We start from the raw sequence: 19963 nt of genomic DNA, 5'->3' as shown, positions 1-19963 counted from the left end.
CTAAAAATCTACCATCTAAACTAGAAAATATAATAAGGCCTAAGATATTGGAGATAATAAACAATAAATTAATGAGAAGGAGAACGCATAATAACTGATCTACTTTTACAACGAGGGAGGTTTCCTATTAAGCTTAAACACAAGTCTTTAATAAGAGCATTCAAACTAAAAGACCATATCATAAAACAGCTTTAAATAACTGAAATCACCCTCCCCAAAGCAGACCTCTGGATCCGGGAGTCACCCGAGCACAGGTTCGCGGCCCCTGAACGTGGGCTTTGTGTTTTCTTGTCTGTGAGGCCGGCTGGTACGTTTGCAACGCCACCGCACAATGTTTTGCATGAAATTACGTTACAGGATTATACAAAACCGCCAAAAGCGCCCTAGGCCTCTGAGGCCTCGGCGGCGCGCGCGGGCCGCCCTCCCGGCCCCCCGCCCCCGCCCCCCAGCCCAGCCGGGCAGCGGACGTGCCGCAGGTGCCCTGGGGAACACAGACGGCCGCGCCGGTTTCGGCGGAAGTGTACACACATACACACACACACACTAACCGCACTTCCAGGCCGTTTTCCTCCCCCTCCTGTTTATCAAAGCGGATTCATACACGTGCACGGCACACGCCCTACCTTAAGAATCTGTCCTCCTTCTGGGTATCTTCTTAAAATGTCCTTGAGAAAATCCACAAGTGGTGGAGTTGTTTGACCAAATCGACCTAAAAAAGAAAAAATCCCGCGGCCTGTGACCAGCGCTTTACTTGGTCCCCAGACAGAGTAGAATTTGACAAGTTAAAACTCCCTGTCTTACTGCCCCTCTCGGGTAAGAACGTCTTCCTACCAAAGATTCAGTGCAAAGTACAGCAGATTCAATTTGATCAAATCTCAACATTTTTCATTAAGCTACAAATTCAGTTTTAAAAACGTTTAAAAATATACAAAATGTCACAAAAGAGTCTTATTTCAAAAATAAAGAGCTTTGGAGAGGGGGCGTTGTTATTTTCCAAAACAACTGAAATAAATAAACGGTGCTTTCTGTTCAATAAGCCAGAGATAACAGTGCTGCTCGTGACATTGTTAGTGTTTCCAGACTCCGCTGATGTCCGGATTGTTCTGACATTCCGCCCAGCTATGGCCCCCGTGGCTGTCTGGGTCAAACACCCGTAAGCCTTTCCAAACTGGAGATTCTTAGACCTGGCTGACCAGGTCACCTTCAGACTGGGGACAGGGACGTATAGGGAGGATCGGGGGAAGGGAAGTAATTTCTCAGATGCACAGAATAAAAAAAAAAAAAAACCATCTGGATATAAGGAAAAATAAATCTGTGCTTAAAAAACAAAATCCTCACCATAAATTTATTTGCATCATTTTGGCACAATGATCCACCAAGACTGAACCCCGGCTGCTCCCCAAACCAGCCCCCCATTCCGTAGCTCGCCAGCCCCACCTGCCCGCGCCCTCCGCTGCCCTGATGGCCCCCAGCACACCCCAGGGCGACCGGCTGTCATTTCACTATTAAACCATAGTCTCTAGTCAACTGAAAACGGCACAGTCTCCTGGTAAAATCAAGGTTATACCTCCCCCTTTTAAGCCTTTTGATTGAAGATTTACAAATAGATGATGATTTTTGGAAGTCAGATCTCCAATCTTGATCCAGTCAGGTAACTGAAAAAAATAAATAAATACAATGTATGAAAAGCAATATAGTTCTTAATACTGTAAATTCAAAACATTATCATCTTTTTTTTCACTTAAGACATAAAGCTTGTTAACCTTTCTTATCAAGAAATAAGCTGCTGGGAGAAGTGAATGTTTCGAAGACTGGAAATTTAACCAAGCATTTTATTTAAACATTTAAAAGATTTTCCCATAAATAATTACAAATAAAGATACACATATTTCTGCTTCAGAATAATTTACATTTTTTTATGATGGATCAGGATCATCAACATAAACAAAGTCATTCCTTTGGCCAGCATTTCCAAAGTGTACTGCTCAGTCAACAGATGGTCGAGGACAAAAAGAAAAGTTTCAAATTAAGTGGAATAACTTGGGTTTTAGGACACTTAACATATGAATGCGTATTGTAACTTTCTGAGAAAGGATTATACTAAGCAGCGGTTCGCAAATTTAGCAGGAATTTTTTCCATTTACTTTTGAAGAGCATCTCAGAGGACACTGTCCCTAGAAACAGCCCGGGAGACACTGCAGTCGGTGCCGCTGCGAGGAAGGCGTGACGGCAAAGGACAGGCGAGGACGCCTGCCTCTGAAGCTGCGGTGGTCTACAGCCTCCCTGAAATGCTTTCCTGACCAAGGCTTGCCGTTCACATCCCTTCTGATGGCTGCTCCGCTTCTCACAAGGGCAGGGCACAACATATGTGACCGTGACCCACAGGCGCGGTGTAACTGAGTGCCTTTTTTGAAAAATAAGGTAAATAATTCAAAGCCAGATCAACCTTGTCCCAAGAGGTCCACCCTTAAATGTCGCTACAGGGCGACTCCTCACAGGTCAACAGTCTGCAAAATGTCACTCAACTCGTCACTCAACTCGAAAGCTCCCCGGAGAACCACCTTTGTATCTTCCACTTCTTTGACAGGGTCTGAAGGACGTCATTTACCACATCAAAGCTGCAGTTTTCCCATTGCCTCCTGCGCCTATCAGCCTATCACGCCGACATCCCCGGGTTTCCTAGAAAGCTCGACTGATCCAAGGTGGCGTCACTAGCTCCTGCCATCGTGCGCCTCTCATTGTCTACTCTGTGTCTCAGTGACTAGTGACACCTCGAGCTCGCCCCTTTGATGGGAAAGCAGAGGAGAAGTCCTCTCTCTCCACAAACCGTACGGCCAACTGACCTCCGCGTCCCAGCATGGCCCCCCGAAACTTCGCTCAGAGCTAACTTGTCCTCTGCTCCTGGTTGTTCAGAATCTGCTCAGACTCTCCGTGTCTCTTGGGTTTTTATAACAGTCTCCATCTGGTGTCCTTACTGTTTGTATATCCTCATTTCTAACATATAAATCTGAACATGTAACAGTTCCCAGTTCATGAAGCACTTTCAATACATATTCCCACTGAATCTAAACACAAGCCTGTAAAAATCCTTTGCACAGGAAATATGTATAAGAATAATCATGCCCTGGCTGGTGTGGCTCAGTTGGTTGGAGCATTGTCCCATACACCAAAAGGCTGCGGGTTCAATTCCCGGTCAGGGCATATATATGAGGCAACCAATCGATGTTTCTCATTATCAGTGTTTCTCTTTCTCTCTCTTCCTCTTTTTAAAATCAATAAACATATTTTTAAAATTTTTTTAAAAGAATAACCAGAGCAATACTGTTTTAACAACAAAAATTTAGAAACAACCCAAATTCTATGACATATTGATATAATGGGATATTACACAGCAATAAAAAATGAATTAACTAAATAAACTGCACATAAGTTTGGGTAAATATTCATAACATAATATTGAGTGTAAAAAGCTAATTCCAAGTTACTGCATATAGAATAATAAGCTTCTGATAAAGTTCGTAACTAAAAGTCAAGTGTATATTATCTAGGTTGTATATTTAGATTATACACACACACAGACACATATATACACACACAAACACAAGTATGCATATATATATACACACATACACACAATAAAACTATTGAAACAACTACAGAAAAGGCAACAGAATAATAAACAGAAGGGTAAGGGAAGAGACACAGGTACACAGACCAGGGAGGAGAAGCAAAGAGGTAAATACCGTCTATCAACTGTGTTCTCGTTCTCCAGTTGGATGATGCCACCATGGTTGTTCATTCTGCTGTTCGTTCGCTAGTCAATTAACTACTAGAAGAGCCATGTGCAAGCCAAAGATCACTAGTCCAATTCAGCAGGCAACGTACATTCCAAGGACGAAAGGCAGGCAGGGAGGAAGGAGGAAAACCACAATGCACGAAAAAGTTTCCAGGCCTCAAAGAGGACTTGGAAAGGAAGCAGCCGTGGAGTCCAACCACGTTCATGGAAAGAGACGCAGCCGCTGCGTGAGCCTGGCTGCTGTCAGGGAGCCACTCGCGGCGCGATGCTCCCGCAGGGAGGGCACGCGGCGCAGGGCACCGCAGCGGCGCCGGCCGCCGAGGTCGGGGGACTCGGCCTGGGCCTGGGCCTCATTCTGCCCTGGACCTTCAGTCACTCCAAGCAGGCAAAGTGACACCCAGAGGCAATGCACTCCTAAACGCTGTCCGTTTCAGTCTTTGTATTTTGTTTCTAAAACAGGGCGATGAGACAATCCCTTGAACACCGGACTTCTGCCCGCGCCTGCCGCAGCGCCCTTCGCACCCTCGGCGGCGCTCGTTTTCATCCACCGTGAAACAGTAACTCCAAACTGTCACGCAGACGGTACAACATTAATCACAGTCTGATCTCCCAACACTTCCTCCTTCATTCGGTTGTCAAGGACACAAGGAGGTTGTCAAGATTCAAGGGTTGCCAGGAAGGGGTTTTCTGATCCATTGAAAGACAAGAAAGCGAAGCGACACTTCAGACCCGGCTTGCTCGCGTGTGGGTGGGAAAAAGGGGCAGAAAGGTGCGCGGCTGCCGTAAGCAGCTTTGGTCAGGAGGTCGGGACCTCACAAACGCCACCGGGAAAGGAAGCGCAAAAGAGCAACAAGTAGAAAGAGGACGGGGGTGCCCTGGACAGATGGAAGACTAGAGGTGCCTGCTGCTAACTCCGTCCCAGAGCAGCCAAACCAGTGAGTAACGAGGAGTTGCCCCCCGCTTTTGTTTCCTGCCTAGCCTAACATATTTAGGAATCTTGCCAATAATTCAAATCTACGCAAAAAAAGCCCACCGGCTGCGTGGAAGACTGGTTCACGTAGAGGCGCCCCCGAGGGAGCGGTGCGCGCAGGCACCGCGAGGTCCGCCCGCCCCGCCCGCCTTCCCTGCGCCGGCAGCCCACGCCCTCCGCAGGTCTCCTGGGGAGCTCCGTGCTGGGCTTTGCAGGTCATGCGCAGGGGCTCAAGCGCTCCTCCGGTTTTAAAGAACTTTATTTATTTTTTCATTGACACCCGAACAGATTCTCTGTGGGGTGGAACAGGAGAAAGCCCGTTGACCTGGGAATCAGACCGACCTGGGTTCCACTCCTGACCTGACACTTGCCTGGGGCCTGGGGCAGCAACCACCAACTCGTGAGGCTGTTTTCAGGAGTGAATGAGGTAATACATACACACACACAGGATACTTAGGACGGAGTATGGCACAGTGAGCTGCTCAATAAATGGTAATGCTATTCCTAGTGCATTTACAAAATACAGAAGGAGAAATGTGCTGAAAAAGGGACTCCCCAAAATTGCATCTGCCTTGGGCTTCAGTCCCAGGTCCGTCTGTTGACCATCACTCTCTAGTCGGAACTCCCACACAGCAGGGACCTTAGGACTGCCCGGGATCCACCGATCCCACCCCTATCAGAGACAGGACAGCAGGCCGTCAGTCACGTGGTGATTGCCGTGGCCTCTGTCACACTGGCAAGACTGGAAGGAGGATCTAGGCCAGCCGCCTGGACCTTGTACCAAGGCAGACCGGTCTCCTTTCCTCCAGCCCGAGGAGCCCTCTGTGCGTGTTTCTCTCTGCTGACTGAAAGGGTATTTTGCTGACCTCGCCTCAAGGCTTCTGAGCATCCTTAGCAAGGCCTTCTGCCTTATTTTTTTCCTTACCCCCCAACTCTGCCTCCCATCCATTTGATGCCAAACTGCCATAATTTTCTATTTTTCAAGGTCTCCTGTGCATTCTTTCCTTTCAGTAACCTGTACCGTCACAGTCTAGGACCTCACTACCGCCTATTAGCGGAAGTTCCCCGGGAAGGCCCCCCACCAGCCACCCACCCCATCTGAGCTGCTCTGCGCATGACTGCCATGCTCATCATCCCATATGGATGCTCTGCAGGCACTTCCAAATACGTTTCTAACGGCAGGAGTCACCACACTGGGCCTTTGGCTACAACGACATTTTAGGGGACACATGGACAAAGCAGACCCAGAGGGGTAACCAAAGAAATGGGTATAGAACCAAGAGAGTATAGAACCAAAAAGAACTGAGCAAAATGGAGATAACCAACCTATCAAATGCAGAGTTCAAAACACTGGTGATCAGGATGCTCCAGAGAATTCACCGTGTGTGGCAAAAACATAAGGGAAGAAATGAAGGTTACACTAAGTGAAATAAAAAAAAAGTTCACAGGGAACCAACAGTGAAGGGAAGGAAGCCTGGAACGATTTGGAACATGAGGAAGAAATAAACAATCAACCAGAGCAGAATGAAAAAACAAAATTTCAAAAAAATGAGAAGAGAGTAGGAAGATTTGGGCCATCTCCAAAAGTGCCAACATCGGAATCATAGGGATGCCAGAAAGAGAAGACAAAGAGCAAGAAATTGAAAACTTCTTTGAAAAAATCATGAAAGAAAGCTTCCGTGATCTGGTGAAGGAAACAGACACACAAGTCCAGGAAGCACAGAGAGTCCCAAATAAGTCGGACCCAAAGAGGACAACACCAAGACACATCAGATTAAAATGCCACAGTTAAAAATAAAGACAGAATCTTAAAAGCACCATGAAAAAGCAGAGACTTACTTACAAGGGAGTTAAGACTATCAGGTGTTTTCTTAAAAGAAACTCTGCAGTCAAGTACTGAGTGACAAGTATTCCAAGTGATGAAAAGCAAGGATGTATAACCTAGACAACTCCATCCAGCAGAGCTATCATTTAGAACAGAAGGGCAGATAAAGTGCTTCTCAGACAAGTTAAAGCCAACTGAGTTCATCATCACCAAGCTATTATTACATGAAATGTTAAAGAGGTTTACTTAAGAAAACGATCAAAACTATGAACATTAAAATATCAACAATTTCACAACTACCAACAACTGAATCTAAAAAAACAAAAATTAAGCAAACAACCAGAACAGGAGCAGAATCATAGACACGGAGATCATTTGGAGTGTTATCAGCTGGGAGGGGAAAGGGGAGAGAACGGGGGAAGGTAAAGGGACTAAGAAGCCTGATTGGTAGGAACAAAATAGACAGGAGGAGGTTACAAAGAGTGTAGGAGATAGAGAAGCGGAAAAACTTATAAGCACGAACCCATGGACATGAACTAAGTGGGGGGACTGCTAGAGGGAAGGGGGCCACCAGGAAGAGGGGTTAAAGGGGGAAAAATTGGGACAAGTGTAATAGCATAATCAATAAACTATACTTAAAAAAAGAGTAAGTTAATTTTCAGTGATATGTCTCTATGTGACTCCTCCCTTAAGTCTTTTCATCAATCCTAAAGGACAGATACAACAATATGAAATACTCCTACTATTTTCCAGTTTTGATCTGCTAAGTCATTCATTTACACCTTAGAAGTTTTCACAGAAATTTACTCCTCACACTAATAACTTCATTAAATTATGTGTGAAGAGCCTTTCAGTCTAAGTTTCTGTGATTCACAACTGGAGGGAGGGGATTTCTAAGACATAAAAAGGTTAGGATATGTATCCGCGTTCAATGTATAACCATTAAAAAACTATGAGTAATGATTAAGTCACTTTAATGATGATGTCTCTAAACAAGTAAATAAAACAAAAACAAAAACCCCTCTGGCTACAATGCCCATCAAAAAAAGTATCTTAATTTCAGGAAGTGAAGATACAGACAAAATGGGGGCGGGGGGACTGAAACGGTAAATCAGTGAAACTTACAATGATAGGAGCACACCCGTGTCACTGTGCTCACGTTATGCACAAAGCACTATTTCCAGGGTGACCCTCTAATGACACAAGGATAAACCCACGCCGCCTCCCTGTCGGCGAGCCTACCGACGGCAGGCCCACCCTCCCGCTCGGGCAAGGGGACGGGGCCGTACCTCCCTGTCGCCGAGCCACAGCCGCTGCTCCGACGCCGGGAAGCCCGTCTCCGCCCGGATGCGCTCCTTGATGTCGCGCACTGTCCAGGACTCCAGGACGGCCACGGTCCTGCAGCCCACGCAGCCGGGGAGGACGGTCACCCGCAGCCACCTGCGCGAAAGGCAAAGGGACCCTCAGTGGGGGCCACGTGGGGCCCGCGCCCGCCCAGCACGCGCCCCACCTCCCGGGGCCTCGGTGGCGGGGACCCGCGTGGCGCTGGGCCCGGCCCGGGCGGGGTTACCTGTCCCCCATCGCCTGCGTCCTCGCCGCGGGCCCGCGTCCGCCCTAGCGCGCGGGCGCCGGGTCACGGCCCGCGCTGCGGCACCGAGAGACCCGGCGCGGGCCCGGAGGGCGGGATCCGCATGGCGCACACAGGCACCGCCCCGCCGCGCTCGGCCGCAGCCCCCGGAGCAGACTCCGGCGCCGCGGTGGAAACGCGAGAGGAAGCCGCGGCCGCGCGGGAGGAGCCGACGGAGGCGGTGGCGGCGCGCTCCCGACCGGCCAGGGCCTCGGAGGCGCCGGGCGCGGGCACGCGCCCTCCTGCAAGGACCGTTAGCGAAGCGCCCGCCCCGCCCCTCTAGGCTCCGCCCCGCCCCTCTAGGCTCCGCCCCGCCCCTCTAGGCTCCGCCCCGCCTGGACCCGTGGCCCGGAATCCGCCTGGCCCTCAAGGCCCCGCCCCACCCCTCCTCGCCCCGCCCACTCCTGCAGCCGCGCCCGTGTCCGCACAACCTCGAATGCTCAATAGCCTCGGGTGCAGAACGGTGCGTCCGGAGATGTGTGTTTTCCCTGACGGCATTCAGCAGTTACATGACATGCACTAGGGCCTACGGCTCGTTCAGCTCTAATGACTTTAGTCTCTGGAAGCATCTGCAAGTAGGATTTACGGTGCCCTCGTAGGTACAGGAGGGGAGGGCGGGGATTGCAGAACACAAATGTCTTCCGCGGTTTCATTTCCTGTCGTTTTTAAGGCACAAAAGTAGGCTCGGGGATTCAGTTTGCTGGATGAAGGAGCGCCCGCAGAAAGTTATCGACGAGAATACACGCAAACATATCCTATGACACGTTAGAATACACGCATGCGATTTAACAATATTATCTTATATTTTTGGTACCCTAAGTTTTTCCATCATGCCTCCAAGCTCTTGAAATCAGAAATTTGAGCCTGAGAGTTTATGAGATCGCCCCAGTGTAACAAGCGTTGCCTTGTAATTTGAAAGTGTATGTGGTTTCATGAAGTTTCAGAGGGAGCCTTTTCCTCTGGCTTTTTTCTTACAGGCATGAATGAGACACATGGCGGGAAAAAAAAAAAAGGCAACATCCATGAGAACAATTCAAAGGTTATGTTGTGAACATCTATACGTGTGCACTTCTTGTTTAAATACACTGAATAGAATTGAACTTCACTGTTGACCCTCCCCAAATTGTATTAATTACTGTTTTTCAGTGACCTCCTCCTCCTCTTCCTCCTCCTCCTCCACCAAAAAATATCCCTCAGAACTCATCATCGGTAATAAATATACAGCATGCCCTCACAGTTGTCCCATCCCTTTCTTCTGGCACATTTCAAAGAGAGAGAGCACATTAAGTCATGTAGGTCTTTCCTACTTAGAACAAGTAAGCACGCTTCATCAACCAGAGGAGAATATGCTATTCCCATGTAAATATCAGGCCAGACAACCCTCCATCGGACAAGACTGCACAAGCAAAGGCATTAGAATATCAATAAGTGGAAAGGAGATGTCACCCCTTGCTAGAGTGTCACAGCGCACCTACCCCAGGACAAAGCTTTCACACCTAACTCCTTTGACAATCCCCATTTCAACCTGCTTCCTTAGGCGCTCCCCTAGAAGTGGCGCCAACGGAACCTCTGTGTTGAGTTGAAGACTTGAGAGACAAATAAATGATCTTAATGGAGAGGATTTCACAAGAACCAGATTTGGCTGGGGAAGGAGGCTCAATGTAAGACGCTTTGAACATCTGGCATTCAATGTATATTCAGGATTCACTGTAAAGGCTTAGTCGGCATGGGACCTACAAACCTGGAGCTCAGGAGAGATGTCAAAGCTAAAAATACAGATTCAGCAATCGTTTTAGTCATTCAGGTAATATTTATTAAAGCTTCCCTATATCCCAGATGGACACATCTCTAAATGATAGGGATACAACAACAAACAAAGCAGAGTCCCCATCTTGGGCTTATATTCTAGGGGAGAAAGACAGCTATAAACAAATAGACCAATAATATGTCAGTTCATCCTGTGGCGCCAGCCAGGTAGGCATAAGCATTATTTAAGAAGGGAGGCCTGAGTGGGGCAGGGCAAAGTTAGAGAGTAAAGGGACTACAACTCCTTTCTGAGAAGTTACATTTCAGCAGAGGCCTGAAACAGGAAGATGAAATTACCTGGAAAGAGCTGCTGTGAGAAGCAGCAGGGTAGAGCAATGGGTCTGATTCATGCTTCCGCCATCGCTGACCGGGACCATTGTCTTCAATTCGTCCTGCATCCTCACTTACCCCCCCAACCCCCCCCAACACATTCCCCAACCTGCCACAAAATCAGATTTGGAATTGGTGTTTGTGTTGGTTGCTCTAGCTTCCTGGTGTCTGGGAAGTAGAATAGGAGCTCAGTAAACAGGAAGGAAGGAAGGAAGGAAGGAAGGAAGGAAGGAAGGAAGGAAGGAAGGAAGGAAGGGAGGGAGGGAGGGAGGGAGGGAGGGAGGGAGGGAGGGAGGGAGGGAGGAGGGAGGGAGGAAGGGAGGGAGGGAGGGAGGGAGGGGAGGGAAAGGGGAAGAGAAGGGAGAGAGGGAAGGAAGAAGGAATGAATATCTGGAAAATACAAAAATCTAGCAAGAAGCTCAAACATTATTCATATTTCTAACACCCAAATCCAAACAAAACTTTAATATATCGCCATCAATTTAAGGGTTTTTAATATGGTGCAATTACTCATATACTATGGGTACATAGTATTTTCAACTTTTTTAATCACTGTAGAAATCTCATTTCTAAGAACTGCCTAGTTTTCCTTTGAAAAGAAATATCTTAGGCTGTTTAATTTACATGGGTATTTTAATTTTTCAGAAGTTCACAAACATCAATAAATATCTTTGTTCATGAACTTTTACCACACTTTAGGATGAGAAGAAAATTGGCAAAAATTTTAAGAAATGTTTAGTTGAGCCTTGATCCTTTCGTTAGGAGCATATTATCAAATGCATTCACATAAAAATGCTGCAACTCCAGTTCCTTCTTTTACAGTGAGTCCAAATTCACTAAGAAATGGGGAGTCACCCAATCAGCCTTTGAGCCTATTTCAGTCCTAGAGATGGGCAAATAAAGCCATTTTATTGCACAATCTGGACTCAGCATAACACAGCACAAAGCAGAAAACTATGTTATTCCTTCTGGTGACACCTATTTTAACTTGCCCTAGTGTTTCTTATTTTTTTAATTTTTTAAAAAGATTTTACTTATTTTTAGAGAGAAGAGAAAGGAGAAAGAAAGAGAGGGAGAGAAACATTGATTGGTTCATACGCACCCTGTCTGGGGACCGAACCCAGGCATGAGCTCTAGCCGGGAATCGAACCAACGACCTTTCGCTTTGTGGAACAGCGCCCAACGAACTGGGCCACTCCAGTCAGAGTGTGTTTCTTTCTCTCCATGTTCCTGGATGACATATTCGATATGGCATGGGTCCTGGCCTTCCCATCACTCCTAGGAGATAAAAATCTTCCAGTCCCTTGCAATCCCTAAAACGAACTAATTTTTGTCACGGAAAACCCACTCTAGAGTTATAATCAAAACGTCAGTCCAACCCCAATGTAAAAATTCTTAAGCCATAATTGGGCTCCCTTTCTTCTGGTCCATTCTCAGCCCCACACGCTGTACCAACTGCAGTTGGGAAGCACCGGTGCAGGCTGCGAGTTAACCTCCCCTGAAACACTGCCTCACGATTTTAGGGGATGGACTGTGCATAAGAGCATGTCTTTGGTCACAGAGCAACCATAATTAGTCCCTTCTGGAGAATGTTCGCCAGTACTACAAAGACAAAAGTCCACCGAATTGTTATTCCTTTGTTTAATAAGTTGGCACAAGGGTGCGCAAACAGCCCGTGCAAGACAATGGGGTCAAAAAATGGTGACAGAGCTGAGGCACTCCCGGAGGTTCCGTATGATAGGACAGAATTTAGGTAAAGGCATAGAAATCGTGACTCTGGAGAAGTCTGCGGGAATACGGTCCCGAAGGCTCCTTCATGCTGCCTGCGGAGTTACCTGAAGGGGGTGGGCAGCCACTTCCCAAGTTTAATGGGGTCAGGTGATCACAATTCCATTGCACACAGATTCCGCAGGCCGCCGGATTGAGGGTGACTGGGACGGGGACAAGACTTAAAAGAGGAACGGAACCAAGACAAAAAATGGCATGTGTGAGGTTAAGTAAAAAGCTCCAAGGGGGAAATCAGCAGTGCCAAAGGTCATGGAAGTAAAGTGGCCCTAAGACTGGCCCGCCAGGCCACTGTTGAGTTAGTTCTGTGCCCTAGAACCCCCAAGAATTTCCCAAATGACTCCAGGATCAAGTTCAAGTTGTTCTGCGTGGCATACAAGGCCCATCACAATTTAGCCCCAGGTGGCCTCGTCAGATTCTTCTGAGGTCACCCGACCACCCGTAACACAGTCCGTCTCCAGGGCCAGCTCGTGGTACGTAACCTGCATGGAGCACTTCCTGGGTGCCGTGCACCCACCAAGAGTCTGTCTTGATTTTGCTCATTTTACCTTCCCCACAACCCCTAGAAGGGAGCAAAACCTCCATTTTCAGGTCGGGAAAGCGAAGCTCAACATCTTTCTTGTACTTCCGCAGCGATAGCCGGGACAGCCTGGATTTGAACTCTAGAGCCCGAGCACTGTTAAATATTAGACTACAAGGTTTACAAAATACAACCACTGCACAAGGCCTAGCTGTCCCCCTGTACTCCATCTGCCCTGTCCCCAGTCCACCTGCAGTCCTCTCCCCATCCCTGTCCGCCGGGCCCACCCCTGAGTCCTAACCGCCCACCCGCCGCCGCCGCAGTCTCTTCCACGCCCCCGGGTGTCCCCTCCATGTGGCTTCTACCTCGTAGATTCACATTCCAAATATAGCATGCATCACATTTTATTAACTATAACTAATTTGTATTCATTGCAAGGGAAGTAATTGTATCTTAAGTGTAAGAGTGAATACGTGTCATCCAAGACGTTGAGAGTTGAATTAATGACTGCACGTGGGTAAATGCCAACTTCACTCTTAAGCCGACAAGGTTTGGTTTGGTTTGCGGTTCTGATTTCCTGACTAGCAGCAGCTAAACTGATACGGGTTTGTTTTCCTCCCGTGCCGAAAGGTCGGAAGGAAGCCTACCTTGACCCTGTTGGGGCCAGCACGCCATCAAGGTTTTGGAACTTCCTTGTCCTAAAATGGCTAATACATCTGGGATATAACCATAGTCAAGGTAGGAGGAAGAGGTGACAGGAATAGTTCTATCTAGTTGATGGGCCCAGAAAGCCCAGAAGCCTTCTGTTTCTCTCCCATTGGCCAGAACTTTTTCCCGTGGCAGCCCCTTGCTGCAAGGAAGGCAGGGAAAACGCTTTCCAAGCCTCTGTAGCAGAAGGTGCCGGCAAGAGAGTAGCAGGGACTTGTGAGTGGATGTTGGATCAGCCTGCAACACTCTCTACAGCACTGCTCTCCTCTACGTGGCAAATTATTTTTAAAGTGTCTGCAGAAATATAAGACAATTTAAAAATGGTAACATTTTTAAAGCCTAATTAGTGGCATATCAAGACACATTTTTTAAAAGAATAGCGGGGGGAACTATTTCACACACAGAGTCTTTCTTAGCTTTGGAATGGGAACCCCGGTAAATCCCATGACTGTCCTGCTCACTCTTACGTAACAGCAGCCCTCAGGTCACTTTACGTGACAAAACATAATTTCAATTCTAAAACTGGAATAAGGCCACCCAAAATCATTACATAAATTTCAACCTCCAATCTTCGCGTGGAGGTCAGCTTTCTCCTTGCCGCTGCCATGTCCCCCACCCCCCACAGTACGGCCTGGGGTCAGAGGCTGCCCGCCTCCCGGGAGGGTGGAGTGGGCCCCTTCTGCTCCCTCCCTGCCTCCCCGAAGAGTGGCTGAAATTTGACCTCACACAGACTGGAACCACTCAGCTGGGAAAGGCAGGAGAGGGGCTGTTCCTATGCGGCTGCGTGGCTTGGAGCCCTGCACGTGTCTGGCAGGTGAGTTAGCTCATTCTTTCTCCTGTGGGGCTCTTTGAGAAGTCCCCTCACAGCGGACTCTGTGAAGGTCCTCGTAACTCGCGTAAATGCGCTTCTCTACCAACGGGTCCACCACGCCTCCTCCCACGGCCTCGCAGAGTCCCGCATCCCCTGCTCCTCGTGGCCCTGGCCCCAGCCACCTGGAGCAGACCCTATGGAAGAGGCGCCAGTTCAACCCTAGCCAGACGTTCCACCGCCTTGTTTAGTTGTGTTCTTTGGAAAATTCTCTCCTGTCCTTCACCCAACCAGCTCAAACGGTGCAGGCCCATGTTTCAGCCATGTCCCTGCTGAGGCGCCCAAGTGCTGTGGACACCGCTCTGTGAGCCTAGGTGCCAAGTTCTCAGGGCGGGAAGGCAGTGAGCCCCTCTAACCCCGTCCACGTGGCAGCGTCTCTCCCCAGAGAAGTCTCTACCAACGCACCTCCCTTCCCTCGCTCTCGGCCGGAGGCGGCCTCCGCCAGGGGACGGGCTCTCAGGCCCTCTGTGGCTACGTACCTGAGGGCGGCCCTGCGCCCCAAACACTTGGGTGTACAATGTCACTGTCGAAGCGGAGGTGGGACGCACTTTAAGCACTTTCACTTTTTTTCTAATCTTAGATACGCATTAGCCATCAGAACAATTCAAACTGTGTTCTCATAGAGCCCAAGAAATAACATAAATAACATGTAAATCAACAATATATATGAGATATATATTTATTAATTCAAAGTTCAGACACCCTACGACGCCAGAGTTACAGCAGTTAAACAAGCAACATCTAGCTCCTATGAAGCCTAGAGTTTCATAATGGGGAGGCAGAAAAACTACATGAATTACTAATACGCCGAGTAGAAGCCAGCCCCGTGGTGAAGCTTAGGGGGCAAGGAAGGGAAAATGGCGGGGGCTGAAACTCCACGGAGGTCACCTGGGAAGAGAGCCGGCCACGGGGCGTGAGAAAGCACACGGAGGAAGGCTTGGGGTGGCCTGGTGTCCGAGAAAACACAGCCCTGACCCAAATGGCGATTGGAAGCATATGATTTCTTCTCTATACAAAAGAAAATGAGCTATTCTAGTCCATTCCCTTTACCTCATCTCATGGTATTGCTGCAACTCTGCATGAAGTGTTCACATTTAGACGCTACTCAGGTCCGAATCCTACATATTCTACCCACTACCAATTTTTTAGAAGAGTAGCTCTTCTAAAGTCAATTGAACTGCCTTTTTACTTGAAGCTTTCTTCACATTGATACGCATTTCGCTCAACATTGGCTCTGTTTTTCAGCTCTCTCAGTGAGTACTGTTGCTTCCGCAGGGGCGTCCAACCTTTGGGCGTCTCTGGGCCACACTGGAAAAAGAAGAGTTGTCTCCGGCCACACATTAAATACAGTGCGACACATAATCACAAAAACATCTCATCACGTTTTAAGCAAATGTATGATTTTGTGTTGGGCCGTGTTCACAGCCGTCCTGGGCCGTACGTGGCCTGCGGGCTGCAGGCCGGACGTCCCTGGAGCGGACGCGCTTCTCCGTTGGCCCATCTTCCCAGCAGACAGCTGGTGTGCGTGCTCAGCGTGGCACGTGTGCCCGGGCGCACCGACGGGACGGCGGGGCAGCGCTCTTCCAGCTCGCTGGGCGTCCTTGCGAATCGGAACTGGAATGAACTGTTGTTGCCGATGGAAGCAGCCGCAAGGCCGTCAGCTGCCCCCGCCTGGGGAGACTCCGCACAGCTGTCTGCTGTCACACCCTGACACGTCCGGTGTCCTCATGCGCGACAACCAGGGGAGAGGGGTGGACTCCGGAGAACAGGGCAGGAGGGCCTGTTAGGTGGCCCCACCATCACTGCAACTTGCGTCCCTGAGCTAAACTCCGGGAGAGCCTTCTCCTCCTTACCCTGCTTTACTTATCTCGCTATGTTTGATACATTGATCCATTAGAACTTTCTAGCAGAGGCACCTGACCTTGAAAGAACACGATAAGGACACTCTCCTCTACCAGCTGGCTTGCCGGCTCTCTGCCCTCTCTCTGTGTGGGCTTTCCCAGGCCACCCCCTCCCACGCCCGGCCGCCTCGCCCACACACGCCCCCCACCATCCACCGGCCCTGGCACCGCCTCTTCCCATTCCCAGGCCTTTCTGGAAATAACTATTCAAAGACAAAGACTGTTTTCACCAACAATTTCGCATTCACACGTGACGACGTGTGAAATTCATTGGTGACCCAGGGTCTGAATAAAACCAGAAGAGAAAGCTGCAGGTGGCACTCGGAGCCTCGAGGACTGTGTGGCTGCCGCAATCGGGGCAAATCAAGGTAAAATGGTGAGCGGGAGATGAGACGCTGTGTCCCAGCAGCGTCCCTGGCACTCAGAGGGCAAGTCAGGGTCCCAACCCCGAGTCCCGGCCCCCTGTCCTCCTCGCGGTTCTCGGCTGGTTCCTGCTCCCCTCCCGGGCTCATCCCCTCTGAGGACACTGGGCAACCTTCACTCTCCTGCCCCAGGGCCTTTGCACTCGCTTCCCCCCTTTGTTTGGCACAACCTTTATCCAGATGGCATTTCTTACTCCCTCCCCTCCTTTATGGCTGCAGTCACATGTCGCCGTCTTCAGGAGGACCCCCCAACCACGCTATAAAAAATAGCAACTCCCCCACAGCCATCCCCCGCACTTCCTCCCCCCTTACGTGACCCCCATCCCTCTCCACCGCGCCTACCACCATCTGATACAGTTAGCGGTTCATCTGTGCAACGTTCGTCTCCACCCGCTTTTCTGTTGGTCCGGGCTGTGTGTTGAATTCACCGCGAGCACTCAGGGAGGGTGGCCGAACACCCAAACGTGTGAGGCTCTGCCTGCCTCCTGGGCTCCCGGGCCCGGGCCCTGGGGGCCTACGGCTCCCTGCCCTCGCCCCCACCCCAGTCTCCGCTGCCTGGTCCTGACGGCCCCACCTGCCGCCCCGCCTCGGGCAGGCTGTCCCGCAGCGCCCGCCCTCTGTGGACTCCACAGTGGCTGGGAGCCCCCCGGCCGCCTCTCGGATGCTTGTCTCCTTGGTGTCTCCTGCCTCCTGCTGGCTGAGGGAGCACACGTGGGTCCCCAGCTCCACCTGCAAAGGCTTAATCCCAGAAAGGAAGACCGGCTCTTTCGCCGGACATGCTGGTGACCGAGGCAGAACTTACCCACAGGCCACATTCAGTTAACAATCAGGCAAATGACACCACTTTCCTTCCTTTAGGCTAATGTAGACGAAAATGGCTTAACGTTTATTTTTAGTTACATTAAGCATGCTTTGGGGGATGATGTCAGGTTTCTGAAATAACGTGCCTGCCTTTTCTACCAAAGAGGGCATTGCGAATTCCCTCAAGTGCTGTGGAAGTAATGAGGAAATCGGGTTGTACAAAATTTACATGAGGCTTCTGAATCTATTGTTAATTTTAGTGAGAGCCAGTGGTTTGGTTGCCAAAAATCCCAGACTATTCCAAAACAGCCTGGCCAAAGCAAAATCAGCCAGCTGGGGCCTTGCTCAGTCACACTGCCAGGCATCAGCTGAGTCATCCAAAGGGACTTTGTATTAGGAAGGAGAAAAAAGTGACTCAGGCCCTCGGATGTTGTAAAGGTGACACATCTTGAGCTGTATTAGCCATTTCAGGGAATAACAAAACCATGTGTGCTTTTCGAATTCCTTTCCCATTTGCAACGACCTTGGTTAAGCATGCTCTCTTAGAACATTTTGTAGAAAACATGGAGACAGGGCAGGCTGGCTATAGTAGTATGTTCATTGAAATAAATGTATCTCATGGCAAGAATGAGAATGTTTGGAGGGAGCCTCAGCCCTAGGTAGAATTGTAGGAAACTTGTGACAAAACCCTATAAACCACTGCACTGTAGACCTGATGACATTGAACATAAAAAGGGAATAGTATGAGCAACAAATTCCCCAGTATACTTTTTTGTTTGTTTCTTTCTTTAGATCGCTGCTACTGTTCCAGTGGGTTAATTTTTCTGCTTTGGCCTTTACTTTCCTGAGTTGTTCCTCACTTCCTGCGCTTCTCCGTCCTCTGCCCCTTGGGTGAGACAGTGACGCCCCCATGCCCACCGGCTCTCACGCCTGCCAGCTGGGTGGGTTGCCACTGCTCCGAGCTCACCTTCTCACCTGTTCAACTGGACTGATGACCCCTTCCTCCTAGGGTCATTGTCAGGTCAAGCTGGGCTGTCGCGGCCCGGGGAGGTGCCCATTTATTCCTACGACAAAAATGTGTAGCACTCACTATACGCTGTCCAGGGGGAGCGTGCGAGAATTACGAGGTAGCAGCCCGCATACTCTTTCCTTCTCACCCTCCGCTCTTTCTTCACCCTTCTCTCTCACGCTGGCATCTGAACAGCCAAGATGGATGCCAGGGAGAAAAATGAGACCCAGGCAAAGGGCGTGTTCGGTGCTCCTAAACTGCTCCCTCTCCACTGCAGCCTCCTTCCCTGACGGCCTTTCCCCTTCTCCACCCGCTCCCAGCTCAGCCGAGCCACTCACACTAACGGAGCACGTTCTGCGCGCGGGTGTTCGAGTCAAAGGGAACGCTAACAGTAACAATCCCACTGTCCGGAAGGAGCTGGAGGAACGGAATGACACATGGAACAGGATTTCAACGTAAAAAGGGAAGCACTGAAATAAAGGAAACCTCCCTAAGTCATTAGCTACCACGAAGGCCAAAATATCTTCCGCCCCGCGAGCTTTCCTGGGCTAGCGCCATGGCTTCGAGCCCCCGACAGGAGAGAGCTTGCGTTCCTGCTTGACGCTGTATCTGGAATGAACTCTGGGCTTTCTTGTCTTTGTCCCCAAGCAAACACAGCCAGATCTGCCACGTGGGTATTGATTCCACTTTCCCTCTAGGCCCCACTTCAGTTCCTCTACATCCGTGAAAAGCAGCCCCGGTATCTTTTCTTGTGCATTTTCACGTGTCTCTCATGTGTTTACAGATAGAACTTCGTTTTCTTTTCACCTGCTTATACCTTCACCAACTACGTGTCCCATTCCCTACTATTAGTATGTCCATTACTATTTTTAATTCCCAGATAAATCTGCATAGGTGACATCATCAGCCACGATTTTAAGTCAGGATTCAGACCCAGAGAGAAAAGTAAATGGAGGTTTTCTTGCAAATGGAAGTGTCAAAATTGGCCCCCAGGTTTCCATTCAATTTCGTTTTGCCTGAGATTCTTCAAATCATGCCCGGTCAGCATGCCTGGGGACAAGTGTCCTTCATTCTCACCTATGAGCTAATCACAAACGTGTATTTTCAAGCATGTGGCAATTTTATAGTCTGGCTGGATGTAGGCAGCATGTAAGCCACCCGCCCCCATGATGGAAAATGTTTCTAAATGTATACAATGAAGATACAAGTATGGACTACAGAATAGAGATACAGACATTCAACACAAAAGAGATTTTACCATTAACCGCTTCTATTCAGTGAATTACAGCAATTGAGTTATTTGTGTTAAAAATACCCTGTCCTTTATTTAGCTTTGAAATGGTGTCTCAGATAGAATCCCTGGACGATAATTTGATTAAACAAACATCCTCTGGTCAAAAGTATTTGTGAAATATGAGCTTAAGTATAAAAAGCAAAGCAAATGGAATCTTACGTATTTTTGCCATATTTTATTTTAAAAATTTCTTGCTTATGATGACTAAAGAGGTTTCAAAATAAAACAACATACTCTTATGCCTCCCATTTCTAAATACCTGGACTTGGAGTGCTGTTACCCATGAATTTCAAAGGACGGT

At 49.0% G+C, this 19963-nt stretch overlaps 1 protein-coding gene across 5 annotated transcripts in view; it reads right to left on the bottom strand.

The window, feature by feature from the left end:
- SACS (sacsin molecular chaperone) overlaps positions 1-19963 on the bottom strand; it is a 70582-nt gene that overhangs the window by 33497 nt on the left and 17122 nt on the right. For 4 of the 5 annotated variants that reach the window (XM_054586533.1, XM_054586535.1, XM_054586537.1 and 1 more), the window contains exons 3-5: positions 7881-8031; positions 1568-1655; positions 624-709 (exon numbers count right to left, since the gene is read on the bottom strand). In XM_054586533.1, coding sequence (XP_054442508.1) covers positions 624-709; positions 1568-1655; positions 7881-8031 — 325 coding nt within the window. Of the gene's footprint in view, positions 1-623; positions 710-1567; positions 1656-7880; positions 8032-8161; positions 8350-19963 lie in introns of those variants that run through there. The other variant, XM_054586534.1, reaches the window with a different exon arrangement.

The sequence above is a fragment of the Pteronotus mesoamericanus genome, unplaced genomic scaffold (assembly GCF_021234165.1).
Source record: "Pteronotus mesoamericanus isolate MK-2021 breed Mesoamerican mustached bat unplaced genomic scaffold, CSHL_Meso_final contig_94, whole genome shotgun sequence".
Lineage (NCBI taxonomy): Eukaryota > Metazoa > Chordata > Mammalia > Chiroptera > Mormoopidae > Pteronotus > Pteronotus mesoamericanus.
The sequence above is the reverse complement of the archived record's forward strand: the minus strand, read 5'-3'. Positions and strand labels throughout refer to the sequence as shown.